General features: G+C 47.4%; 1 protein-coding gene across 3 annotated transcripts in view; it reads right to left on the reverse strand.

The window, feature by feature from the left end:
* The window catches only part of SPTBN1 (spectrin beta, non-erythrocytic 1), a gene marked incomplete at both ends in the record, with an annotated part of 139,794 nt that overhangs the window by 13,693 nt on the left and 103,410 nt on the right, over positions 1-22,691 (reverse strand). For all 3 annotated transcript variants that reach the window (XM_079721075.1, XM_079721074.1, XM_079721076.1), the window contains 12 exons: positions 74-212; positions 1,352-1,596; positions 5,230-5,604; positions 5,993-6,197; positions 7,425-7,555; positions 8,261-8,539; positions 8,713-8,802; positions 9,426-9,650; positions 10,820-11,083; positions 11,788-11,934; positions 16,765-16,855; positions 21,671-21,873. In XM_079721075.1, the coding sequence (XP_079577201.1) occupies positions 74-212; positions 1,352-1,596; positions 5,230-5,604; positions 5,993-6,197; positions 7,425-7,555; positions 8,261-8,539; positions 8,713-8,802; positions 9,426-9,650; positions 10,820-11,083; positions 11,788-11,934; positions 16,765-16,855; positions 21,671-21,873 (2,394 nt within the window). The remainder of the gene's footprint in view (positions 1-73; positions 213-1,351; positions 1,597-5,229; positions 5,605-5,992; positions 6,198-7,424; positions 7,556-8,260; positions 8,540-8,712; positions 8,803-9,425; positions 9,651-10,819; positions 11,084-11,787; positions 11,935-16,764; positions 16,856-21,670; positions 21,874-22,691) is intronic.

Here is a 22,691-nt window from a genome sequence, read left to right on the forward strand (position 1 = left end):
AGAGTGAGTCACTTTACATCTGAACACCAGCTGCACTCACCCCAGGGGCCCCAAAGCATAAGTGGCATCCTACCTCCTCTGATGCGTAGTGCTTCCTCGCCAGCAGCGATTTCCCAAGTTCAATGCAGGTCGTGAAACTGTCATTACGAGCATCGATTTCTGCTTTGATACCTTGATGATTATTCATTAATAGTTCAACAGAGGACACATCCCTAAAATTATACAAATAATACTTCCTTTAGGAGACCAAGCTTTGCAAACAAACGTGTGGGTTTCAAAACACGTAATTAATTTGAAGGAAACTGGCAGCACAGTATCTGAGTCACAGTCTGAGCCAGGTTAGGTCACTGAGCTGCAGTGCAACGATGGTGTAACTTAAGCACAGCTTCACAACCTAACACTGAGAATAAGGCTACTTTTATTTTTGTGTGTGCGCTGAAACAATTTTTCTAGGTGGAGACCAGAAAAACCACTGGATCTCTGTTCAACCTTTTACTCTGAAATGCACTTCAGACTCTTCAAGAAGGCACAGAGGCAGTAACAGGTGTCCCCGGTTGTACCCCAGTGAGTTAGCTGCCGAAGGTTCAGGACGTGTGTGTTTTAAAGAGCAGCAAATACTGTCTCCTTATTTAGACATGAAGACACACAGAGCAGGAACCAGCCAAGCAATCAGCGACTGGCAGAGCCATGAGAACGTCTCATCCATCAAAACCGACTGACTGCAAAGTCCTGACCTAAGGAAACACAACTGCTTCATGTATATAATAACCATAGTTCTTCTTTTGGGGCACAGCCCATTTCTCAGTTATGGTGAGGGCTGGAGTCGGCAGGGGTGAACAGGAGGCTGTGTATGTGCCTGCTTGTACACCCACTAGCTCCTCTTCACCGCTTTGCACGAAACATGGCCAAAGAGAAGACACAGAACAAATACTAACTACGAATCCCGAGACACCATTAAAGCAGATGCTGAGTGTAAGAGGCACCTTTAGTAATATGTCTGAAAAGGGATAGAGTGATTTTTGATCTGACAGACATAGAAAAAGAACTCAGAAAAGCCATCTCATTCCAGTGGTGAGGTAGAGCTAGTCTGGTCCCAGGTATGCGGCTGCTTTGAGGCACGAGGCCCACAGATGAGAGCAGGAGGGCCTGGGTGAGCGTGGACCCAGGGGACAGGGTCGGGGAGAAATGGGGAGGGCTCCACAGGGCTCGACTACACTGGGCCCCTCGTTCCCTGACAACCGTGTGCAGGAGACAAGTGGAACAGCGGCGGCTCCCCCCAAAACCCCTCCCCGCCCCCGTTCTGGTCTCAAAGCTCTGGGGCAGGGCCCAGCCGGGAGGCCGGCAGCGTTACCGTGGCTTCTCCTGGGCTTCGATCTGCCGGATGACATCCTCCATCCACAGCATGAGGTCGCGCACCATGCTGAAGAAGCGGAACTTGTCCCCCGTGTCCACCAGCCGCACCCTGCGGCCCTCGCAGGCGTCCAGCAGAGCCTTCCAGGCTTCCAGGACCTCGTTCTCCCGCTTCTGGATGTCCTCGGCCTTGTCGCCCGCATAGGCGGCCTGGAGGCGGGCTGCATCCTCCTGCAGCTGTCTCACCTGTGAAGCCACCAGGAGACGAGACGGGTCAGAGCTGGGCCTCCGCGCCACCACCCGCCTCCCACTCCCCCCTGCACACTATTCTGCCTTCGCGCTGATGGGAGTCCTGGTCGGGAAAGGTCCCCGGAGGTGGCCCAGGATGTGAAGACGGCACAGAAACACACGGTATGCACCCAGATACAGTAAAGGATAAACACCTAATCTGCTCCTGCATGGTACAGACGGTGTTTTTTTAAATCAGGAATGAGAAACTGCCATCAAGAACTCATTTTGAAACACCTTTTCCATTAGCTATGTGACGTTGCTGTTGAAAACAATATATGCATCACCTGTAAGAGCTCCCACAATGGCACATTCCAACGTGAAAAACAAAAAAAGCAGCATTTAATGCAGTTGAAAATGCTGATGCCAAAGAAGGTAAAATCTTAACCAGCCAAACTTCAATAAAAACTCTGGAGAACAAGAAATGCCAATGAGCCTTATGAAAATATGCTACAATGGAGATACTGTAATTTGTCATCTCCTAGTTGGCAAAAATTCAAGCTTGATGATGTATATATGTCAGTGAGCTGATTCACTGCTGATGGGACAAAAGGTTACAGCTCCTGCAGAAGGCACAGGCAGTGCCCACCAAACTTACTTATAAATGCGTGTGCCTTTTAATTTTATGATTCCACTTTGGGGAATTTATCCTACATATACTCTTGCACTTTTAGGAAATGAAATACACATAAGGTTATTTATTGCACCAATGTCTGTAAAAGCAAAAGACTGAAAATAAAGTATCTGTTCGTCCACGAGGGACTGGTTAAATTACAATGGCACATTCATACAGGAGGTTCCCATGCAGTCATGAAAAAGAATGCGGAAGGGCTCTGTGTACTCATATGAGAAGTACTCCAAGATGACGGCTATGTAGAGAAGGCAAAGCACAGAGAGAGTACATAATATCAATACTTTCTGTGTAAAAAGGGGGAAAAAAACAAGAAAAGCCTTTCACCCTTTTGTTGGGGGCAAGGGTGGTGGTGGAGGGCAGATACACCTTTACAAGAGAAACTAATAACCGTGACTTATTTTGTCTTCAAAAATTTCCTTCTCTTATGTTTTATATAAAGTACGTATTAGTAATGCCATAATCGTGCACAACATCTAATTTAAAATATACATGTATGGGGAGCGCACACTCAATCTTCATTTACTGATCAAAGTCTGAAGACAACAGCCATCCTGAGTGATAGCAGCCTTCAGGTGTCCGTGAGGGGAGTTATGTGGAGAAACATCATGGAGGGGATGGACACTGGGGCTTGCGGGGAGGTGTTCCAACCCTGATCACTCAAAAGGCTCTAGGTGGTGGTAGGTAAGGAAAACAAATTTCTGCAAGAGACGCAAAGAAGAATCAATGGGGTTTGGTTTCCCTGGTGATTTGATTTCCATATCTTAAGAGACTTTTGGAAACATTCTTTAAATATGGCTCAGGTATTAACTCAAATGACAATAAGCAAGTTCCTAGGAAATTATTTGAAAAGCTTATCTCCTATATGACTAACCAAATCTTTCCAAACAAGTTAAAAAAAAAAAAAGTTTCCTGGGCCTCTAGCTGTTTTTAATTTGTTCTCACAACAACAAACATGGTAGATGAGGAGAGCAAAAGCAGAAATTCCCGCCAGAATTAACTACTGCTTTGAGGAGTCACTGCAGATCATCATCAGGTTCCCTCATGCCCACTGTTCCCGCACAGAATGGAGGATGGTGGCGGGTCAGCTGGCATTAAGAGTAAAGCAGCCAAGGAGGAAACGCCATCAGCTTCCGGAGCCTGCACCAAGAGCCCTCCCTTCTGCTCTAACTGCAGAAGGGGCATGCATACTTTTGTGGCTGAAATGGCCTGGCCCAGCAGGTATGGTGAGGTGCAGACTATCAGGCTTGACGGAACAGATTCCTGCCCTGGATGTTCCTGGACTCTCAGTGGGCTCCTGCATCTCTCTGAGCCTCTCAAAGTGAAGGGATTTAATGAAAAAAAAAAATGAAGGAGCAACTCTACCATCTCTGGAGTCTCCTGAAGTTCTAAAAGTAAATGATTTTACAGGTGCAGAGGAAAGACCTGCTGCTAATAAGGCTTCCAGGCATTCCAGAAGTTCTCTTAAGCTTTTTAAAAACAATACACACTGCAATCCTTAAAGCATTAGGGAACCGAAGCTTAGGAAGGAAATTAAAACTTGGAGTGATACAGCTAACAGGCTCAATTCAAGCCAGGGCCGGCCCTTCTCTGGTGGCCGTGCTCTAAGTGCACGTGTACGTCAGACTGCATGGTTCAGGATCCTTACATGCTCACGTGGTGCTCCAGGACCTTACATGCAGTGAGAGCCACTGAACAGGAAGCTGACAAGCATTTGAATGGAGAATCCGCCAGCCGTGAAGGAAAGACTGGAAACCCGCACAATGCATGGTGGGCGCTTTTAAATTCTGCCTGATGCAGACCCTCAGCCACTCCACAAATCTCTTAAATATTCCCTCCACACCTTCTACCTCCAGGATGGAAAAGGGGAAGCCACTTAACGTGAATGGAGCCCCAGCTGTGACCTACCTTTGCTTTTAGAAGGGGCAAATTAAGGGGAAGACAACAGCAGTAAAGGTGGTCCTTCCATAGAACAAACCCCAAAGCACACCAAAGAAGGCTGGCACACTAGATCAGGGGCTGGCCCACAGCAAATCTGCGCTCCCTGTTTTTATAAAGCTTTGCTGGTACACGGACATGCCCTTCGCTTTCGGATTGTCCGTGGCTGCTTTATGCTACGATGGTGGAGCTGAGTAGTTGTAAATGGACTGTATGTCCCACAAAACCAAAAATCTGTACTGTCTGGGCTTCTACAGAAGAAATCTGCCAACCCCTGCAGTAGATCACTGACGTGCTTCTAAAAGGTAAAAACAAACCTCCTGATATCCTGAGGGCTGATATCTTTCAGAAAATGGACTTCTTCTCTAAGATCTTGAAATTTAAGGGAAAAGACAGATACAATTTATTTTTCATCTAATAGGCATAAGACTAAGCAGTAAACTGTGCAGGGATGAGAGTGTGCATTAGAGAGTGATTATACTACAGATCGTTACTGTTATATGGTTATCACTTTGCCAGACAGCTCTTAAACAAAGCCTTAGTGCTAACCACTTCATAGCGGGGAGGGGAAGAGCGGGCATAGTAAAACTTTAGAATCTTGTTTTCTCTCTTTTCCGATACAAAACTCAGACTCTGGTTGACGGAAAATAATGAGGTATCATTTTGGAAATTATTCCGGATGGATATGCCAACGTAATTCAAATTCTTGTTGAGAAGGCCTAAAACTTGTAAATGTCTGTGTATGTGTCTGGGTTGTTTATTTTAATCATAAGTACTGTTCATCCAACAGTGTCTGCGAAATGTGGCACACTGAGAATGTTACAGACTGGTAAGTCCTCCCAGATGGAGCATTACAGCAGTGTGGGTGATACGTGTATGTGCACACGCATGCCCGTTTAATTTGGGCAATTCTTTGAGGCATGTTTTGCGGAGCCAAGGAATGGAGAGAGATGCTCCGAGAGGCACAGAGACACTGTACGGAAAGAAGCCCTCCCACCACCGCTGGGCAGCGCCTCACCCACCTGAGTGCCCAGAGCCTGGATGTCGTGCTCAAACGTGGTGTGCATTCTCTGTAAGGTCTCCACTGTGTTCTGATCTCTCCCGAGCTCCTCGGGGAGTTTCTTGTGCTTGTCCTGGATGCGCCCAAAGATCTCCTTGGCATCGTGGTAAAACTTGTGCAGTTCATAGGAGGCGGCGAGGATCTGCGTCCTCGTGTCGATGAGCTCCAGGAGGTCAGCCCAGGCTTCATTGAGCCCGTCCTTCCACTCGGCGATGGTGGCGGCATCCGAGTGTCCAGAGTTGATGAGTTCGTCTGCCATGTGATTAACCGTGTCCACGCGCTCCTGCCCAATGTTCCCTGTGTCCCGGGCAAATTCCCGGAATCGTTCTTGTAGCATCTGAAACAGGGATACGCACCAAGAAATCAGTGAGACTACCGTGAACACTTTATTTCTTGATCACGCGAATGTCCTTTGGAGAGAAATGCCTGACTTAACAGATCTCAGCTCCAAAGGCTCTTTATCAATCAGGCTTCCTCCTTGCTCACTGCCGCCCAGTAAGGCCTGGGCTCCATCTCCTCTGACCAGAGGAGGACAGGCCGCAGCAGAGAAGTTCAACAACCCCCAAGTCGCCCGGTGACCAAAGTGTCAAGTTGAAACGAAACCCCGCCATCTTTGGCTCGAGTCTGGGGTGCGTTCTCTGCTCGCAGACAAGGCGCGCAAGGGGCCTTCCGCAGCCCGCGCGCGCGCCGCGCGGCCGCCCAGACCCTCTGCCCGCAGTACTTGCCGTGACGTGCTCGTAGTCCTGCCCCAGCTCGTGCGACCCTGCGACCACCTCCCTCTCGGCGATCCACTGCTCCAGGTCGTCGACCTCCCGGTTGAGCTGGAACAGCCGGTGCCTCTCGTCCAGCTTGCCCCTCCTCTCCTCGGCCAGGTCCTTGAGGCCCGCATACAGCTTGTCCACCTTGGACTGCCGCATGCTGATGCGCTCACTGCAGGGGGGTCGGGGGGAGGGGGGGCGAGATGAGGGGGACATGTTCTTCAGGGAGCCAGTAAACGAGGGGAAATGCCAAGAGATCACGTTCTACAACATTTCTCAAAGGAAACCTCAAGTTAACCGATTTAGCCTAAAAAAATAAAACTCTGAACTTTGACCTCAAGTAATGAAGAGCCAACGTGTAACAAAACACAGTGATTAAGGACAAAGGCCATCCTGGCCGTGATGACGGAGGGAGGGGAGAGAAATCGAAACACTCTGCACGGCTGGCTCCGTATGTCAGGACTTCCTCTGACATTAGAAGTTAACCCAGGATCCGTTCTCAGGTGCCATGCTGTCGAAGGGACAGGTAACATCCCCGTCTGCACACACCTTGACCTTCTCTGGGCTGCATGCTCTTCTCTGCCAGGAGGGCGGGCCCTGCTGTTCCCATTTCCTGGGTCCTGGGGGTGCAGCATCCATCCCCCTCCCTCCAACTTCTCCCAGAATGACAGTCTTCCAGCATGAAAGCAGTCAGACAAGGACTTATTGATGCCTGTCCTTGAGAGATGAGGAAGGCCACTTTCCTGGGAGTCCTGATCACGAACCCCTGAAGGACGCCCTGTACCAACCCAGCCACTGACCTCATCTCCAACTGGCCTTGGTTAATGCACAAAGCCGATTCTTGTCTGTCTGAGCCGTAACAGGCAGTTCCAGAGAAAGCCTAAAATGACTGCCACTGAAGTGAGCGTGTAAGCCTGGTATGTAACAGGGCAGGAGTACCACACACTCCTTTTTCTTATTCCTGAGGCATTCTCAAGACTCAATGTATATGAGTTCAGAGGCGGCATCATTTTCTTCTCCCCGTAGCCCTTTTAATTTACAGGTCCAAGTATCCTTATCCATTGCTCTATTAAAACTAGTAATTACTTTCCTAAACTGGATGACTTTTTAAACCCAAGGGTAGGTGCTTTTATCACCTGTATATCCATGCAAGTCAATCGGTACTTCTGACGCACGACATCAATAATCTTCTCTCAATAGGGCTTGGCCAGCAGGAGATAATCAACCCGCAAGAGTGAGCTCCTGTAATGTAACCGGTCACCCTTCCTGTTCAGCACAGGCCTACTGGGTCTGTTTTAAAAATGCTTCCCAAAGATCTACATTACCAGTTACTCGAGCAAGAGGCCCTGACTGGGGAGGAACCGACAGGCCAGTCTCATCTTCACAGAACGGCACTCACCTTTCGGGATGGCTGTCGGCCACCAGGGCCCGGCTGGTCTTGGAGAGCTGATGCACCGTCTCCGCGTAGTCCTCCACGGCCTGTTCCAGAATCTGGTGCTTCTTCAACATGGAGACGGCGCTCTGCTCATCCTGCTTAGAGAGGGGGCCGTCACAACCACAGCCGTCCCCACACCCCTTGACCCAAAACCCCCTGGAAAAGGGGCTGGCTGACTGCGTGGTGTGGCAGGAGGAAGACTTGGCAGAAAGAAAAAAAGCCACAGGTGTGATATGAGTGCTGGAATACAGAGCGCTCCACGAGCTTCAATGTGGACTGGACCATGGGAGCCTCTGAAAGATGGACATGAGGATGACGCAGGGTGACGAGGACCCGCTGAAGTATGAGGTAAAGCCCAGGCAAACCAAGTGTATCCTGGCTGGCTGAAAAACTCTCCACGGTCTAACAGATGTAGATAACAGCATCCTGGTGAGAATACTTTCAAATACTTCTAGACTGTCTCAAAACAAAAGCATCTACAAATACTTCTAGACTGTCTCAAAACAAAAGCATCCAGTATATACTGTAAAAGGCAGACTTTGGCAAATCTCTATTTAAAAAAGCGGAGGGCATGATGAATCCAATCTTAACAATACCAGGATTCAGACAAAAAAATTTTGCGTCGAGGAGCAAAGAGCCAGGTTCCAGCCACCGGTATGCACCACACTGCCCCCACGACCAAGGCGACAACAAAACATTTCACAAGGACGTCGCCCCCAGCAGTGCACAGGCTCAGGCTCTGCGTCTGAGGCTCTCCAGCGGCAGGGGTGGGGGGAGGGGACTTGGCCTCCCTGCCTCACCTTGGCCTTCTCCTCGGACATCATGTACAGCTCCTGCTCGCTCATCCACGCCTCGGCCTCGGCCGCGTCGAAGTAGTACTGCTGGGCCTTGTGCGCCTCCTCCAGCCGCCGGTGCCGCTTCTCCGTCTCCTCGATGAGGAGGCCCCACAGCTGCTTCAGGTCGGCCAGCCTCTGCCGGATGGCCTCGGCGTTGAGGCTGCTGTCCGTGACGATGTTCTGGCTCCTCTCAAAGATGTCGTCGATGCGGGGCTGGTGCCCCTGGATCTCCTTCTGCAGGGTCTGCGGGAGCAGGGCATACATGCCGGAGGCTCGCTAAAGCCACGGCAGCTCGCTGCTTGTGCTGCGCCTCGGGGGCCAAGGAGAAGCCGCCAGCCCTCAGAGCTCTCCCGCTCACCGCCTTGTAGCATGGCGCCGATTTACCAGGAGGAGCCAGCCCCAGCAGACACGCTTACCTGATTTTTCTTTATTAACAGCTGCACGGTCTGGAGGTTGTGGCCGTGATCCGTGGAAGTTGCCAAAGGCATCCTCTCTCCAACCCACAACTAGAAGGAATTGTAAATAGGTGGTCAGGGCCACTCAAAGAGAACAAATATTTGATGCAAACGAGGGCAGGAGGGGAGAGCAAGGAGGCCAGCGTGAGAGAGGAAGTGTGTTCAACCCCACTAGGGGATAAACGACAAGGTCCTACTGTACAGCACAGTGAACCATATTCAATACCCTGTGATAAACCGTAATGGAAAAGAATATGAAAAAGGACATATACACGTATAACTGAGTCACTCTGCTGTACAGCGGAAATTAACACGTTATAAATAAACTACACTTTAATACAATTTAGAAAAAGAAGAAGAATCCCACTGGGAAGGGCAGCCTGGGGAGCCTGCCCTTCTCCTCCGATACAGGGCACGGGCCAGCCTTCCAGACCTTACTTCATCCTCAATACCGGACTCTCCGTGAGTCCTCATTCTTTGTTTGTAAAACTACCGTTCGAGGGGCATTAAACCCTTGAGTTATGTTTAGAAAACCCGACAGAAAAACAGAGTTACATTTTGCGTGGATACACAGAGCAGGGCTGGGACAGCTCAGCTCACTGACGTGACCAAGGTGGGTTGGGCCCAGCAGTGAGAACACGGGCACCAGGCTGGCCAGGCAGGGAGGTACTCACGATCTCATCCTCCACGTCCCTGTTGAACTGATGGATCTCTCTGGAGGCCAGCAGGTTCTGTTTCCTCTCGTTCAGGGGCTCCAGCAGCGCCATGAACTTGGTCTGCACGGTGAGGCGCTTGCTGTCTACCTCGTCCGTGCTCTTCCCCTCCTGGCTCAGGGCCTGCGCCTGGCTCTGGAGCTCTTCGATCTCCTTCTTCCGCACCTCCATCTGATTCTCCAGCATCTGAGGGCGAAGACAGACCCACCTTCACACCCGAGACGAGGGACACACGGAGGGTGCTGTAAAATGTTCCCTTGTGGCACTGGCCAAAATGCAAGACCCAAGAATATTCACTGATACAGTGGAGAGCCCAAGAAATGGTTCCGCACGGCCAGCGAACAGCAATTAGCGCTCCACTTCGTCAGCTGATCTTTCAAAAAAAAAAATTCCTAGAAAGATTTTTTTCAACTTGGGAGCAACTGTCAAGTTTATCCAGGAACTTAGGAGGCAAATGACAGGGGAAACAAGAATTAATTATGGGGAAAGGACAGTCTTCATCTGCCTGTTCAGAAGCCATAACGATGCTGGAAACCAGCTGAACCCCCAGGAAGGAGTCAGGTCTTCTGCTTCCAGTTCTTTTAGGCCAGAAGGACAGCCAATGTTACCATCTCCTCTTGATTTCTTCAGTCAGAAAGCTGATTATTCTTTTTTAAAACTGGATAATGGCTAAAAACATCCTAACTGTGTATTTACATGAGGAAAACGAGCAAAAGCAGAAGCAGAGGTCTCTCACTCAGGAAAGACCACCCTGGGAAGCCCACACACTGCTGGCTTAGAGACAAGGGGCTGGCATCTGAGAATAAACTGACTCTTTTCTTAGGTAGGGGAGGACTCGGCCACACACTGCAAACCTGGCCCAGGGAGCTCCTGCCAGGTTCTGCCACCAACTTGCTTGCTCAACCTCACCAGAGCTGTTTCCTCCTCAATTCAGAGTAAATTCATTGGCCCTTAGAAGGGCTTTACTGTGATGCAAAAAACCCCCAAATTTCTTTTATTATTTATAAAGTGCCCTGAACAACTCAGATAACTATCACATATCTAGACGTTATACAGCCAAGTATGCAAACACAATAACTTTCCTTCATGTAAATTGCAGACTAAATGAAATGAATATTTACTCAACTGTTAAGTAGTGATACTATCCATCAACCAAGATGATAATGAAAGAATATTTCCATGCATGGACACCCAACACTGCTACTGTGTCTTTCCAGTTGATTCTGGAAATGTCCCACGATGCTGTCAGAGCCCGCTGTGCTGGGTTAAAATCCCTTCACACACCAAGGGGATGTCTGAGAACACGGTGGGCGAGTTAAGACTATCAGGACCACGGCAGGGAAACAGCCACTTGCCTGTTGCTTTTTCAGCAGGATGTTGACACTGGTGAGGTCTTTGCCATAGTCGTCAGATTGAATCTGACTCTCCAGGCCGTGCAGCCATTTGTCCAGATCTGCACAGCTCTGGGTGAAGAGTTCAGCTCTGTTTGCATCGAAGAGCCGCTGGGCCTTGGTCTGTGTGGTAGACTCAAGGACTTCCCACATTTTATGTAAACCTGTGAGTTTCTCCTTCACCACGGCTTCCGTCTCTGGCTTTTCTGAAATGAGCTGCATTCCTTCCTGGAAAACACACATACACGCAGTTTGCAGGAGAACAGGTGCTACTGTGAAAAACAAACCTGAGATATTTCATCTGTGAGTTTCTTATTCATTCAACACACACACACACGCACGTGCAGCCTTTCCACGTAGAGTTAACTGCTCAACAAAACTGACAATGGCCTGGCCTACTGTGGTTTTCACAGGCGTGGAGCACCAAGTGATTGCTGGGGCTTAGGGACACTTGATGCCAATAACCTAAAACTCCATCCCCTCCACATCACCCCCAAGAGACCATAATACATTATTTTAACCGTTAAGAGTTTGAAACAATACAGAGTGTGAAGGAAGAGAAGGGTCGGGGCGGGGGGATGTCACATTCATGCTCTATTGTGCTGCAGAGAACCTCCCTGTGCCAAAGCAACACATTTTAGATTATTTAAAATATATAATATTTCTAAGTTCCATGGATCCGCTCAGTCTCTGTCACAGTCCAGCACACATAACATGATCAACAGAGTGAGGACGCCGCCCCAGGGGCTTGTGGTCCATCAGGGGCAGCAGATGAGACACGGGACTGCTCCCGGCTGTGTAACTTCTGTATGTGGTCAGATATGACTCAAATATGCTGGAAAACGTGTTAAATACAAAGGAGCTCATTTCCACCCAGTTCGTTTACTCACCACGGCCACACTGATGGAGCCCCATCAAACATCTTAACTCACCTTCTCAATTTTGTCAAGCCATTCTTTGTTGGATGCGAGTTCTGCCATAAAGGCTTGATGTTTTAACCATTTGCTGTGCAGATTTCTGGCTTCATCATAAGACATGTCCTGGGCTGTAAGCATCTTTTCATTGATCCAGAGAGACAGCTAGGAAAGAAAAAATAATCAGGAAGGTTTCAGAGATTGTGATCACAGTGACATCAGCCTTTCTTCTGCCCGGAAAGAGCCATTATGTCGTACTATACACACTCCACGTTTCCAAGTCAACAGACAACCAAACGTTCACTTTACAACCCTGACCCGTCACAGCAGGTATCTCCACTGTATGGACAGTGTACCGGAGCCTTTCTCCCGACTATGTATCTAACATTAAATCCAGGAGTACAAGAGTGCTCCGAGCCAGCTTTCAAACTGCTTGGCACCCTTAACCAGCTTTTCCCCCAAAGGCTTGTGTTTAAAATTCTGCCCTAACCAGGCTAAGTCACAACCTTCTTTCTCCTTCAAAGAGCCGTGCCAGCTATACCATGTTAAGCATGATTAAGTGTCTTCTACTCTGTTCCGGAATCTTTTTACTCTTTTAGTTCTTTTATTTAAAAAAACCAAAGCCCCTACTCTTCTATCGCTCCCTTTTCCTTCACAGGCCTATCTATGGGGATGCCAAAAAGCGTAAGTAACTTGCTCACTATAGGGGTAAGGTAGCAACGATGCCCTCTCAACGCTCCCTTCAAGTCTGAGTCACCTTCGCCTTTTCTTCCTCTGTCTGTAAAGAACCTTCCATTCAGACCAAGAAACACTTCACAGGACTTGATTTTGAGGCCCAACATGTCTTGCTTGGATCTGAACTCTAGGAAGCCTCTTCACAGAGCCTGCCAGCCACTGACAGACAGATCTGAGAAGCCTGGGGCAGGAGTCAGCCCAGCCTGGCTCCTGGACACACTTCTCCTGCTGGCTTTCATCCTGATTTGCCTGACTCCTCACTGCCTGCCTGTAGTTGGCCACACCAGGGTCCTAATTCCTACCCCATCACAGGCCTAACCAGGAAGAGCTTTTGTTTGCCCAGATGAAAGATATGCAGACAAACGCAGGATCAGCCTGGAACCAGAAGCAAACGTCTTCAGGGGCTGTGCCATTTCTCCTAATGTGACCACAAGAAGCCACGCTTACACCAGTTGCTGCCACAGCGAATTTGCACCCAAACTGCTTCATGGTCCCATCACCAAAGGTTTAGAAATGGTGCATAAAACCAACAGAAACGCTTACAAAATCAACAATTCTGAGGCCATTCACTTGCACCCTGGGCTGCTGCTAGGAAAGGCTTCCCCATAAATTTGCTTCAACAATACAAAGTCTGTTCTTTGAAAACGATGTCAAGGAGGGTGATGCGGGTCACGGGAGCACCCCGGCTCTGCACATGGGTGAACCCCCAGGCACCATCCCTACTTTCCTCAGGATACTCACCCACCACACAGGAGGGAGTGGGGTTGAAAGCAAAAGGTAGTGAGATCTTTGATGTCACGCTTTATTAAGGGAAAAACCCCCAGTAAATCTCATAAAGCACTTTGTAAGCAAGGAGCATAGATTTGTTACACAATAACCGAGACACTAAATTTCCTACTTTAAAAGCATTACCTATTTTCCTTCCAGTTACCTGAGTAACTAAGATCTGAAATGCTATGGCCGTTCAATCTAAGGAGAAAAGAGGTTAAAAGGAAACCAAATGGTAAAACATTCCCCTGTACTCTGTACACACACACACACTAAACACAATAAAAGGCATTTATCCGAAGTGCAAAGGACATTCACATATTTGCGCTATTCATAAACACCTACCCAAGAGAGATTTTTTTAAAAAGAGCTACATAAAAATCAGAGGCTTATAAACAAATCTGCTCTTTGCTGAACACATCATCCTACAGATAAAGCAGCGTGCAATGCAGCACAATGAAATGGAGCTATGGAACTTGCTAGTTTATCAGCCCTCCATCAGCATTCTGGAATCAGAACCACAGTTATTATTTGTGGGCATTTACAAAGGTCATTTAAGAATATACTCATTCTCTGCAGAACAGAACACTGTGCAGATTGGAAAAGGATAGGAAAAAATGCTTTGATCACTGAGTTAAGCTCACAGCAAAGCACTGAACTCGCTATCCCTGTGCCACCACGTCTAGTTATACTGTCCTCCTGGGGAAAAACAAATCAATTTCAGAAAACAGGAGGTATGGTGGGAGGGAAGACAACAGAAAAGCAGCACCTTTTAAATCATTCAGTTTTCAGGATATCACATTAAAAGAACGGTACAAAAATTATGATACTCTTTGTGTCGCTATCTATAACTGGGACTAGGTGGGCCCTGCTCATTCCCACGGCACCGCTGCGATAAATTTCCCCCATCCAGCAAGTGTTTCTGGGGGGGGGGGGTAGCAGTGATGGCAGAATTCACAACCCAGCCCCCTCTAGCCTCTAACCCACGAGGAAGGGAGCGTGACAGCGAGGCAACCTGGATTCTCCAGACCTTGAACAACACCAACAGCCAGCAATGGTATTAAATCTGACCTCTGGGTGCTCCGTAAAACTCCACCAGCACAATAACAGATAGATGTTCAAATTGTGGGCCGGTCCACACACAAGCTCCATTCTCAGAGGTTCTGGCTTAAAAGGGGTGTATTTTAATGAGGCTGAATGATGGAAAGTTTAGAGTCAAAGAATAGTATCTCTTAATAATAACATCACCCCTTTGCTTGTACTGCTACACTGAGGGTTTTGGAGCCCCAAACCTGACCTAAATTCCGGCACTATGTGGAAACTATATATGCTGATGTGGTACCCCCAGCAGATCCTATGGTTGTACTAACTCTTAATGAGGTTCAAGGAGAGAAGGATAAACCAGGGAGACTTGGCCGAGCAGTCACAGAGAGACCTGCGCATCATCTCCAGGACAAAAAAGCCCAGTCAAAACCTCTGTGCATACTTTGAGGGGAAATCGTGCAGGGCTGGGCCCTCTGAGCATGCCTAACAGTCACTGGTGTGTGTTAAGGAGGGAACTCCTTGTAACTAAGGATGCTAATTTGGAACAAGCGTTAACAGAGATCTAAAAATCTACTAAAACTATTTCCTGTGATTCAACTTGGAAGGACTATCGTTTTATCTGCTTAGTTTTCCCACACATTTCTATTTTCGAATCCACACGTATGTAAATGGAAAATGGGGGCTGGAAATTTCAACTGAGCTTCTCTCAAAGGTTCCTCCGTCCTCTCACTTCCTGCTCATTTCCTGGCATTCTTCTTCCCAAATTTAGTCCAGGTTTCACCACGCTCAGGTCAATGAATTTCATCTCAGGAACTTGTCCTTTAAGCAAGGGTATGGAATCCCACTGATTTCCCCAGCACAACACTTCCAATATGTCTTGAGGTTAAAACAAGTCACTGGTGGTGCTTCAAGGGAAACATCAAGGTACTTCAGGGACCTTCGTTCTGGGGAAGGCACAGCCCAGGCTGCAAACGTCTCCTGAGAAGTTTCACTCCTTCCAGTGCTGAAGGGCCACTTGGTATTCACTGCAGCACATCATGCAACTCTACACAGCTAACCTTGGAGCCCATTACTCTTCCCCATGCCTTGCCTGGGGACGTGAATGCCTCTTTAAATGAGCATCCTATTCAAATAGGTTATTCATGCTCAGGTGTCACTTGAAGAGGCACTTCTGTCCTCAGCCTGTCTGGCTCCAGGCAAACCCTGAGAGACCTAGGTCCATCAGTGTGGCCCTGAAAGCCAACAGACCCTAAGCCACATAGTTGAGGGGCTTTCTTCCCTTCTCAAGGTTTAGCTACTAGAGCATATTTTTAAGATTCACAGTAAGACAGCAGTTTAGTGGACATGAAGGATCGCTTCTGTCACCGACTCTCTGACTCAGCTGTTATTAGAGCCACATTTCTTTTAACACACAGCTATAAGTTTGCATGTGAGGGATTCGTGATGAGTCCAGTCATATTTTTAGCACATGACCTTGATCCTCTCCCCACCCCTCAAACTCCCCGTCCCCAAGGTTCCTGCAGCTTCACTTGGATATTCTTCATCCCATTTCTGCCTCCAATGGGATTTAAAGTCTAATAAACCAGAGAGGACCGGGTCTCACTGTGGTTCTCTCGCAGACAGTGAAATACGATGTGCTCATGATCTCACCCATGTGAAGTCAGCTAGATGCTTTTTTCCAACTAGCTTGCAGAGAGATTGCATTTTTCTGGCTAACTTTAGTTTCCCCAGTTTGTTTATGCATGTATCAGGGGAGCATGAAATAGTTTGAGAATCATCAGATTAATACCACATGCTAAAACTCGAGTTTGAAATCAGGATTACTGCTCTTGGCATATCAGACAGACACCTGAGGAGCCTGAAAGATGGATATTTCAAGGTCTTCAGTGAATAAGAAAGTCAGTTTTTATGTTTTTAAATCTTTCTTCTTACCTGGGTAGCCAATTGCAGTTCCTTTTAGTTCTTTCCTTCTGTACTATTAAATGTGCGTTATTGTAAATAGTTTAAAATATAATATTAGATGCTTTTAGGTTACAGAATACTTGAGAATATCACTGTCTTTGACGATGGAAATGTTCTACATCTGCATTGTTCATGTGATATGGCAGCCACGAATCACAGTTGGCTACTGAGCACTTAAAATACAGCGAGTATGATGGAGGAACTACATTCTTAATTTCATTTGATTTAAAATGAGACAGCCGCATGTAGCTAGTGTCTGCTGTATTGGACAGCACAGTTCTAGACTACAATATTCTAGATCGTAATAATCTGGTTACTCTAAGTGGTAGCTTGTAGGCTGGAGAACTGACACTGCCCCACCTGCAAATTATATACGTGCTATGAATTTCTGGCCTCAGTTAATTTTGTAATTCCAAGGGCTCTTCTGCCAAATGCTCGGCTGCTCCTGTGAGAAGAGAGGAAAGGAGGAGTTAAAAGGAGACGCACCTCCTGACAATCTTGCAGGAATTTCTGAAGATCCCTGTTGTCCTTCAGTCTCATCAGAAGCTCACTGGCTGCCTCACGATTCTTCCTATGTCTGTTACAAAGATAATAAAAATAATTTTAAAAAGAGGAAGTAGGGAATCTTGAAATGCAGAATTTACAACTCAGCTTCTTTCCTGGGTCTCAATATATGCTGAAAACAGTTTGCTTACAGTTCTCAATCATGTCAAGGAGACAAGATAACCAAGAGAGTTGAGCATCCTCCAAATGAGTAAGCCATGGTACAAGAGACCATCACACCTGTCCCAGCCACACAACAGGCCAGGATGCAGGCAAAAGAGCTTCATAAATCTGGTGTTAGGGGAGAAAAACCCTGAGCCATGTGCTGAGTAAGGGTCTCCATTTTAGGAACTATGTGAGAATATGAAATTGATCTTTAAGAAACTCATACCTGGGTGACAGGCCAGGTACATGGCTAAGAAAATGCATAAAACCATGTAACTGGCTTAAAGGAACCTTCCCTGATAATGAGATTCTCGTCAGGAGAAAAGCTCACCCAAATCAACAATAAACCAAGAATGAAAATTTTCAGACCTGTGACATCACACACCTAACTCAATCCCACTCTTCATTAATAGATAAGGGTCACCAAGGTTTAAGTAAGTTAAAGCACAAAACCTTAACCGAAAAACTTAAAAGAACTGGAAGGAGCTGCTGAACTTGGGGAACGACAGGGGACGTGGAGTGCTCGCTCTCCAGCCCGGATGCTGGGCACAGGGCTTCTTGGCACATGCTGTGGAGGTGCCCGAACTCCCCTGCAAGCCTCCTTTACGCACCCAGGGGCTTCTCCACCAGACTGTGAAGAAGAGCTATGTGAATGCTTTGAGTGCCATGGAAAGGGCTACCTTCACGTGGTCCTACTGCCATGGGGCAGAGCTGTACCACACTGAGCATCGAGAAGCATCACCATAACACAGCTCCCCCACCTTCCCAAGGAACCCAAGCGCCAGCCAGCCAAAGTGAAGGGTGCGAAGAAGGGCAAAGGAAGAGTGCAAACGGGGAGGTTTGGCTTTTCATTCCAATTCCCAAAGCAATTTCTTGCTGCAGTGCCTGGGCAAGGTCTCTTGACCAGCCCTGACTGCCCCCATGGCAGGGAGGAAGAAGAACACGACCTCTGATTCTCTACAACCCCAAGAAAGGGCAGCTCAGGGAGCACCTCATGCCAACTGGCTTTTAAAGAACCTTCTTCAAGAGCAAGAAAGACCTTACAGTGACACATGTGTCACACAGGCCTGCAGTGGCTGCTGGCAACAAGGGACAGTGGCAGCACTGTAGCTACCATCTTGCCTGGGGACCAAAGGGAAATGCCCTCTGTTCCTACAGGTACCGGCGACTACAGAACACAGCAATAACGTGAATGGAAATAATACTGTCAGGTATTATTGTTTATTATAATATGTTTATACCACTTAGGCAAAATGCAACAATAGAAAAGTACTTCTCATTATAATGCTAAATGAAAAGAGTTTATGCACAGCCAATGATACAAAACTCCAAGACACAAATTGGCAAAGCAAAAACTAAAATGGCATGTGCTAAGGGTGAGATTAAAAAGTAGTAGTTTCCACCTCCCCTCCGAATTTTAACATTGTGGCTTTTATAAGAAAAAATAAAAGGCCAAAGCCCCTTTACTTCATTGCTATCCTTTCTCAAAGATCAAAATTTTTTTAAAAATGTTTTTTAAAGACTGTTAGTGATTTCGGACTAAAGGAATTAGTCATCTAAAAACGTGGGTGGGGAAGGAATGTCAAGAAAAGTTCTTCAAGTTCCCAACCCTCAAATTCCAGTCACTATCTGTAGGGGGGTTTAAGAGAAAGAAAGCAAATAAAGCAAACCTTCAGGAGGAAGGTAATTTGAGTTGGAGTTAAGTCACAAAATGCAAGAGTCCTGCCTTTAGCCAAAGGCCTTGAATGAAAGTTCCCGTTCCCTTCCCCGGCGTCACACAAAAATGCTACGATGGCAAGGAGTAATCAGAGACACGGGCAGTTAAACCAGGACATGCAACTCTGAAGCTTGTAGAAATAATAGGAGTAAAAATAACTTCAAACACTGAGAAAATTTACTAAGAGAGAAATACCACCGGACGGAATCTTGAATGTCTCTCTTATATAATCAAGACTCACACGTGCCCATTAGACTTCTGCCTGGACAATTTTCCTCTTTCGGTGGGTGCATGAAGGAGGGAAAGGCCAAGTGGTGATTTAAGGCCTCATGTCCAAACAACACAGATCAGGAGGGCATGAGGATGGCCTCTGAATGATGTGCTCTGTGGAACGAAAAACAGCTACACGGGCAGCTGAGATGGTTGCTGCTTCAGAAAACCCTCGAGAGAAGTGAGCATGGCTTAACAGTGCACTAGTGGTCACCAATGGTATTCACGGGAAGTGAAACTTGGGAAGGTCTTTCAAGGGGAGATCGTGGATTTAATTATAGGGAAGGACCTTCTTAAACTTGGCCGTAGCTTCCCACACTCCTAAGAGTGCTCTTTGGGGCAAGGTTACATCTCTTGCTTTCTTTCCATGTCTCACCACCTACCCCTATAATGAGACTCAAAAGCTCCTCACCACATGAGGCAGATATTGGGCTTAACTGTGGTTCTTACGGAAAATAAAGAACCACAGGTACCTAAGTAAAGTGGGTTGGTGATTTTTAAGCTTTTTTTCCCACGTGAGACCAGGTCTGGCTTTATGAAACTGGACACTTTTCCTTTTGTCCCAGGACTGCACTGGGGCTGGAATTTCCCTCTGAGCCAGGAAGCTCACCCGTTCACACCCCCCTGAGCAGGCTTGGACAGCAGGCTCCTTTCCACCCAGTCACAAGCCCTTTACAGGCCACTCATGCCCCACCCACATCTGTTAAGAGTCAGTGTCTTTGTTCTAGTACTTCTTCTCAACAAACTTCAGTGGGAATCGATGAGATTTCCAGAACGTAAGCAGGTTATGATGATTTTGCTTCCTACAAAAATAGCTTCACGGGAGCGTCAGAATGTTTCTGGACAGGGATCAGATCCAAAGAGTTAGATATTTACTTAGCTTGTGCCCTGACACCACCTGGAACTCAGATTTGTATATTTTTTTATAACAGACCAGTGTCCTCTGGGGTCAAGTTTCAGATCTTGAGGCCTCTGGGGATATTAAAGTGAAACCAGAATTCGGTTAACACGCGCTGAGGAAAATAAGAAAATGTAGTCCTCCTGAGGGCAGATCACTGGAAAGCCCCGTCCCCCTTCCATCTCTCTTATGCTTACGGATAGTAGGGAATCTTCTTCCCAATGCTTTTTTAACAACAGAAATCCCCAGGAGGCCTTGGAACCCCACGGGCCCAGGCTCTCAGTCAAGGACAAAAGGAAGGTTAAGCCGCACTTGAGAGCTGCTGAAGCTTTCTCTCACATCCAGGAGCCTCCGGTCTTGACAGAGTCACCTGCTTCCAACAAGCCCTTGCAGCTGTAGCATCGGGGGATGGATAAACACACTGAGGAAGCTGCCAGGCAGCTGCACGCCTGCCTGAACACAAGTGTCCCCAGTGGCCCGGCCTGCCTTCAGGAAACCAGCTGTGTGCACCTAACATGGAAGAACATGGTGTACCATGTTTACAAAACAACATGAGATTTAACATTAAGAGAAAAGAAATTCTTTCTCCTCCAGGTTAAGCCTGTCTTGCCCAATCCTTGTTTCTCACACTCATTGAAGAAGGGTTTGGTAGAGGGATTTTTTTCTTTTTCTTTTTCGTAGATGTTTTAAAAGCAACAGATACAAAATTTTAATTAATATACCTTACATCCTATTCCATAGTACCACCCTGAGAGCATATGGTTTAGGATCTGAATCAGCGCAAAGGACAGACTGGTTAAAGCCAGGAGCTCAATCTTTACAGGGCAAGAGCAATTCCCCTCTCCACTGCACACTGTAAAACCTTCATCTGGCCCAGGGTCCCAGGAGACCCTCTCAGACATGGTAAGAAGGTAAGTAAGGAAACGCTCTCAGCAAGAAGTTCTTCCTCTTCACTGCACTTGAAGGCCGGAGAACCCTTGAGGAAGAGGCTGTTTCTCAACGACATCAGCCTCACAACGAGCCCTTAAATCTGGCCCAGGGCCCCCTGGCACCAGGGAAGATCAGCTGCAGCAGAGGCTAGTGACTGACCCAGATAGGCCACACCCAGAGAGAAGTGGACAGTCCAGAACCAAGCCAGATCTGCCCAGACCTCCTACTTCAGTAATAACCAAGGCAGAGCTAAGAGTCGGGCGTGAGGGTCTAACAGAGAACACTGGCCAGGGAGAAAAATCTTTTGGAATGGCAAATAAATAAATAAATAAAAATAAAACAAGAGCATCTCATCTTGGAGAGGGCTTGGCAGAAAAGGAGGAAAAGTCTTTTTTCTTATTATGAAAAAGATCCTATTACAGCATTACCCAAGCCAATTTTCTAAGAAAGGCCTGATGGTGTTCACTTTTGCCTCTGCCAGGTACTCAGGACAAGCCAACTATACCCTTCCTCCCTGTCCCCTCCTGAAAGGCCTCAGAGGAGTCTTGGGTGGATGAAGGTGAATGTGGGCTTGGCTGGGGAAGCGTCTGGCTTTCGGGGTCCCACTGGGTGACACGCTACGTGTCACCTCTCACAGGGCAAGGCTCACACCCCACCGCTACTCAGCACTCTGGCTCTCCTAAGTCTTTGGTTAAGAATTAGTCTGGCGTCTCAGGCTTTCTTTCCTTTGTAGATTAAATTTTACTAGGTGCCCACGTCCTGCCCACTGGGGGAATTTATACCCACAGCCCCAAAGACATTGGCCAGTGACTCAGATGCTTGACAGCCCCAGGGTGCATGACTCCCTTGAGAACCTCAGGACGCCGCACCTGTCATCGATAGAGTCCACCTTCTCCTGGATGCGGTCCGAACTGATGTTCCCATCGCTCACCAGCCTCCGGCCCGTCTCCACGACCGCATTGATCTTCTCCTCGTTGGCGTCCATGGTGGTCATGAAGTCCTCTTGTTTTTTAATAGCTGCTTCAGCTCCTTCCAAGGTGGTGGGCATTTCAGTATGGGCCAAAACATACTCCTTATTTAAAAAGGGAAAAACAAAATCAGAGTAGGATGAGAAATCATGAAATACAACTTGCTTTCAGAACAACAACAAAAAAGCACTCTTTCCTACATCCTGCATTTCCACGCAACATACTTTGCAACAATTGCTTCGTCACACTTACATGAAATTATCTATGGAGTCAGATAACACAAAAAGTTGGGCGGGGGAAAAAAATCCCAGTGGGACACCGCAAGTGACTAAATTTCCCTAAGTGGTTAAATGCTCTTATTTTTTTCCCAAAGAGAGTGAGGGAAGTGAACAAAGGTTTGTGCATCAGCCACAAGGGTCCACTCATGGGCCCATAAGGTGACAGCAACAGACCGTTCAAACCCAATCTTTTAAGAGGGATTATCAACCACAGTGTTGGCGACCATCCTTAGCTCTTTCTCTTTCTCTAATCACTGCCCTTGGGTCATTGGGTCAAGTCCCTGACCTTTCTAGAGCAACGAAGACAGAACCATTCAGGAAAAAAAAAAAAGAAAGAAAGAAAGAAAAAAAATCCCCTAAAATACTGGGTTGGCCAAAAAGTTCGTTTGGATTTTTCCGTAAGCTTATGGAAAAGCCCGAACGAACTTTTTGGCCAACCCAATACTTTTTAGATTGAATTAACACCTCTCAGAATGTCGCTAATTTAAGGAACTACTATGAGCACATACATACTATGAACACACTAAGAGGTCCTCGACCGTCACTGCAGTGGAACTGTACTTTGCAAGGCAAGATAGCCCGTGTGGAAATCTTCAACTCTATCCCCTACGCTGTGATGGGTTTCAGTGCCTTAGATGTCAGGA

This window comes from Hyperoodon ampullatus (assembly GCF_949752795.1).
Source record: "Hyperoodon ampullatus genome assembly, chromosome: 15".
Classification (NCBI taxonomy): Eukaryota; Metazoa; Chordata; class Mammalia; order Artiodactyla; family Ziphiidae; genus Hyperoodon; species Hyperoodon ampullatus.